We start from the raw sequence: 5,000 nt of genomic DNA, 5'->3' as shown, positions 1-5,000 counted from the left end.
ACCGCCCCTCCGACAGTGCGGCGCTCCCTCAGTACCGCCCCTCCGACAGTGCGGCGCTCCCTCAGTACTGCCCCTCCGACAGTGCGGCGCTCCCTCAGTACTGCCCCTCCGACAGTGCGGCGCTCCCTCAGTACCGCCCCTCCGACAGTGCGGCGCTCCCTCAGTACTGTTACTCCGAAAGTTCAGGGGTCAAGTCCCAGGAGTGGGACTTGACCCCACAACCTTCTGGCTCAGAGGCGAGAGAGAGATTGCTGCCCACTGAGCCACGGCTGACAATAATAGGCTCTAAACTCACGAGTTGTTGACTCCGGGATGGTCCAAGTCATGGCAGACAGCTGCTGTCATCAGTATTATGATCTCGATCTGGTTCAGCCTCTCCTGTGTACAGCAAACAGAAAGTGAAATTCATTGCAACATCACAACTGTGCCGCATTGTCGGAGGGGCAGTACTGAGGGAGCGCCGCACTGTCGGAGGGGCAGTGCTGAGGGAGTGCCGCACTGTCGGAGGGGCAGTACTGAGGGAGCACCGCACTGTCGGAGGGTCAGTACTGAGGGAGCGCCGCACTGTCGGAGGGGCAGTACTGAGGGAGTGCCGCACTGTCGGAGGGGCAGTACTGAGGGAGCGCCGCACTGTCGGAGGGGCGGTACTGAGGGAGTGCCGCACTGTCGGAGGTGCAGTACTGAGGGAGTGTCACACTGTCGGAGGGTCAGTACTGAGGGAGCGCCGCACTGTCGGAGGGGCAGTACTGAGGGAGCTGCAATTTAACACAGAGATGTGCGAAGTTATACACTTTGGTGGGTAGAATCAGGAGAGGCAGTATAAATTAGAGGGAACATTTTTAAAGGGGGTGCAGAAACAGCGAGACCTGGGTGTGTCTGTACACACATTGTTGAAGTTGGCAGCACTGGTTGAGAAGGTTGTTAAAAAGCTCCTGAGATCCTTGGGTTTTATTAATCGAGGCCGAGAGTACAAAAGGAAGGCAGTTATTGCAGAACCCGTTTACAGATCCCTGGTTACGCCCCAGCTGGAGTACTGCATCCAATTCTGGGCGACACACTTTAGGAAGGATGTGAGAGCCTGGGAGAGGGGGCGGAGGAGATTGACCAGAATGGTCCCGGGGGATGGGGGACGTCAGTGATGGGGGGGGAGACTGGAGACGCTGGGGGTTGTTCTCCGTGGAGCAGAGAAGGTTAAGGGAGAGATTTGATCGGGGGTGTTCGAAATCACGAGGGGTTGTGACCGAGTCAATGAGGAGAAAGTGTTCCCCGGGGGGCAGGAGGGCGGGTAAACAGAAGGGCACAGATTGACGATAATCGGCGATGGAACCAGAGGGGGAGATGGGGAGAATGTTTTTAACGCAGCGAGTTGTTGTGATCGGGAACGCGCTGCCTGAAAGCTCGGTCGGAGCAGGTTCAATAGTGACTTTCAAACCGGGAATTGGGTAAATACTGGAAGGGGGAAATGTGCCGGGGCTGTGGGGAAAGGGCAGGGGGGGAGTGTGGGACTGATTTGGGTCGCTCTGTCACAGAGCCGGCACAGCACGGGCTCGAGGGGCCCAGTGGGATCCTGCTGTGCGCTGTGACTGCGCGATTGTACGGTCGACAGGCCAGCTGTGGTCGCCAGCGCTCACCCGTCCCCACGACGCAGACGCACCTTGTGGTTACACAGGTGAATCATTCCGTGCATCATCTGGGTCACGCAGAAGCAGTGGCGGAAGTTGTGGAACGGGTTGTCCCGGTAATTCTCCTGGACGCAGAGCTGTGGGAGGGAGAAAGGGAACATCGAGTCACATCGGTCCACGGCACGGAGAGAGAGAGAGTGAGAGAGAGTGAGAGAGATAGAGAGAGAGAGAGAGACAGAGAGAGAGAGAGAGAGAGAGACAGAGAGAGAGAGAGAGAGTGAGAGACAGAGACAGAGAGAGAGACAGAGAGAGAGAGAGAGACAGAGAGACAGAGAGAAAGAGAGAGAGAGAGAGTGAGAGAGAGAGACAGAGAGAGAGACAGAGAGAGAGAGAGAGTGAGAGAGACAGAGTGAGAGAGAGAGAGACAGAGAGAGAGACAGAGAGAAAGAGAGAGAGAGAGTGAGAGACAGAGAGAGACAGAGAGAGAGACAGAGAGAGAGAGAGAGAGTGAGAGAGACAGAGTGAGAGACAGAGAGAGAGTGAGAGAGACAGAGAGAGAGACAGAGCGAGACAGAGAGAGAGACAGAGAGAGAGACAGAGAGAGAGAGAGAGTGAGAGAGACACAGAGAGAGTGAGAGACAGAGAGAGAGAGACAGAGAGACAGAGAGAGTGAGAAGATAGTGAGAGAGTGAGAGGCAGAGAGTCAGAGAGAGAGAGACAGAGAGAGAGAGAGAGAGAGAGACAGAGAGAGACACACACAGAGAGACACAGAGAGATAGAGAGAGACAGAGAGAGAGACAGACACAGAGAGTGAGACAGTGAGAGAGAGACAGAGAGACAGAGAGTGAGAGACAGAGAGAGAGACAGACACAGAGAGTGAGACAGTGAGAGAGAGAGACAGAGAGACAGAGGGAGAGAGAGAGAGACAGAGAGAGAGACAGAGAGAGAGAGAGAGAGACAGAGAGACAGAGGGAGAGAGAGAGAGACAGAGAGATAGACAGAGAGAGAGAGAGAGAGAGACAGAGAGGGAGGCAGAGACACAGAGAGACAGAGAGAGAGAGGAAATGGAGAGAGACTGAGTGAAAGAGAGGGAGACAGAGACACAGAGAGACAGAGAGAGACAGTGAGAGAGAGAGAGAGAGAGTGAGACAGAGACAGAGAGAGAACCAGAGAGACACACACACACACAGCCAGAGAGAGAGAGACAGAATTGGGAGGGGGAACTGGGCGAGTGTGAGAGAGGGAACACTGGGGAAGATAGCGAGGCGGAGCCCTGCTGACATTATTGAGACCCGCGGAGATACGTACCAGCCAGCGTTTCAGCGTGATGGCGTTGATATTAAAGTCGCGGACTAGCCCGAGCCCATGGTACATGTATTCGATACAACTCAGCATCTGTGGGGGCAAGCAGGAAGCTTTCCATCAATACACCCCCTCACCACACACCGTCCCACCTGCGCAAAGTCACCCGCTTTTACCCGGCGAGTTGTTGTGATCGGGAACGCGCTGCCTGAAAGCTCGGTCGGAGCAGGTTCAACAGTGACTTTCAAACCGGGAATTGGGTAAATACTGGAAGGGGGAAATGTGCCGGGGCTGTGGGGAAAGGGCAGTGGGGGGGGAGTGCGACTGATTGGGGTCACTCTGTCACAGAGCCGGCACAGCACGGGCTCGATGGGACCAATGGGATCCTGCTGTGCGGTGTGGTTCTATTGAATTACAGTGATAGGGGAGGGCTAGGAGGGCCCAACCCACTAGGATTGTGAGATTATTCACTTTGGTCGCGAGAATAGAAAGACAGAATATTTTTCAAATGCTCAGAGACTATTAAATGTTGGTGTTCAGAACGATTTGGCTGCCTCTAGTACAGGAAACACAAAAGGTTAGTATGCAGGTACAGCAAGTGATCAGGAAGGCCAATGGAATGTTGGCCTTTATTGCAAAGGGGATGGAGTATAAAAGCAGGGAAGTCTTGCTCCAGTTATACAGGGTATTGGTGAGGCCACACCTGGAGTACTGCGTGCAGTATTGGTTTCCGTATTTACGAAAGGATATACTTGCTTTGGAGGCAGTTCAGAGAAGGTTCACTCGGTTGATTCCGGGGATGAGGGGGTTGACTTATGAGGAAAGGTTGAGGAGGTTGGGCCTCTACTCATTGGAGTTTAGAAGAATGAGAGGTGATCTTATCGAAATGTGTAAGATTCTGAGGGGGGACTGGACAGCGTAGATGCAGAGAGGATGTTTCCCCCTCGTGGGGGAATCTAGAACTAGGGGGCATGGTCTTAGAATAAGGGGCCGCCCATTTAAAACTGAGATGAGGAGGAATTTCTTCTCTCAGAGGGTTGTAAATCTGTGGAATTCTCTGCCCCAGAGAGCTGTGGAGGCTGGGTCATTGGAGATGTTTAAGGCAGAGATAGACAGATTTTTGAGCGATAAGGGAGTGAAGGGTTATGGGGAGCGGGCGGGGAAGTGGAGCTGAGTCCATGATCGGATCAGCCATGATCCTATTAAATGGCGGAGCAGGCTCGAGGGGCCGAATGGCCGACTCCTGCTCCTATTTCTTATGTTCTTATGTTCTATTGTTGGTTTATGAACAAAGGTTTATCAATCACACTACACATTGCTAGTTCATCCACTGGGCTCACAACTGCATACCTCATCGTGGATGAACCGGAAATGTATAAAATTCATTGAAACGTATAAAATTCTTAGAGGGGCTTGACGGGGTAGATACAGGGAGGATGTTTCCTCTGGGCTGGGGAGTCTAGAACCAGGGGTCACAGTCTCAGGATAAGGGTTTGGTTATTTCGGACTTAGAAATAGAAACATAGACAATAGGAGCAGGAGTAGGCCATTCGGCCCCTCGAGCCTGCACCACCATTCAATATGATCATGGCTGATCCTCTATCTCAACACCATATTCCCACTTTCTCCCCATACCTCTTGATACTGTTTGTGTCTAGAAATCTATCTATCTCCCTCTTAAATATATTCAGTGACTTGGTCTCCACAGCCTTCTGTGGTAGAGAATTCCACAGGTTCACCACCCTCTGAGTGAGAACGTTTCTCCTCATCTCGCTCCTAAATTTCCCGCCCCGTATCCTGAGACTGTGACCCCTTGTTCTAGACTTCCCAGCCCCGGGGAAACATCCTCCCCACATCCAGTCTGTCCAACTCCGTCAGAATTTGATACCTTTCAATGAGGTCCCCTCTCATTCTTCTAAACCCCAGTGAATACAGGCCCAGTCGACCCAATCTCTCCTCATACCGACAGTCCTGCCATCCCAGGAATCAGTCTGGTGAACCTTCGCTGCACTCCCTCTATGGCAAGTATATCCTTCCTTAGGTAAGGAGAGCAAAACTGTACACAATACTCCAGGT

At 52.8% G+C, this 5,000-nt stretch overlaps 1 protein-coding gene across 1 annotated transcript in view; it reads right to left on the bottom strand.

The window, feature by feature from the left end:
* LOC139240373 (high affinity cGMP-specific 3',5'-cyclic phosphodiesterase 9A-like) overlaps positions 1-5,000 on the bottom strand; it is a 54,949-nt gene that overhangs the window by 16,220 nt on the left and 33,729 nt on the right. The window contains exons 9-11 of the mRNA XM_070868844.1: positions 2,931-3,017; positions 1,655-1,759; positions 296-378 (exon numbers count right to left, since the gene is read on the bottom strand). Of these exons, the coding sequence (XP_070724945.1) occupies positions 296-378; positions 1,655-1,759; positions 2,931-3,017 (275 nt within the window). The remainder of the gene's footprint in view (positions 1-295; positions 379-1,654; positions 1,760-2,930; positions 3,018-5,000) is intronic.

The sequence above is a fragment of the Pristiophorus japonicus genome, chromosome 31 (genome assembly GCF_044704955.1).
Source record: "Pristiophorus japonicus isolate sPriJap1 chromosome 31, sPriJap1.hap1, whole genome shotgun sequence".
In the NCBI taxonomy this organism is placed as follows: Eukaryota; Metazoa; Chordata; class Chondrichthyes; family Pristiophoridae; genus Pristiophorus; species Pristiophorus japonicus.
Note: the sequence above shows the minus strand (reverse complement) of the source record. Positions and strands in the feature narration are given on the sequence as shown.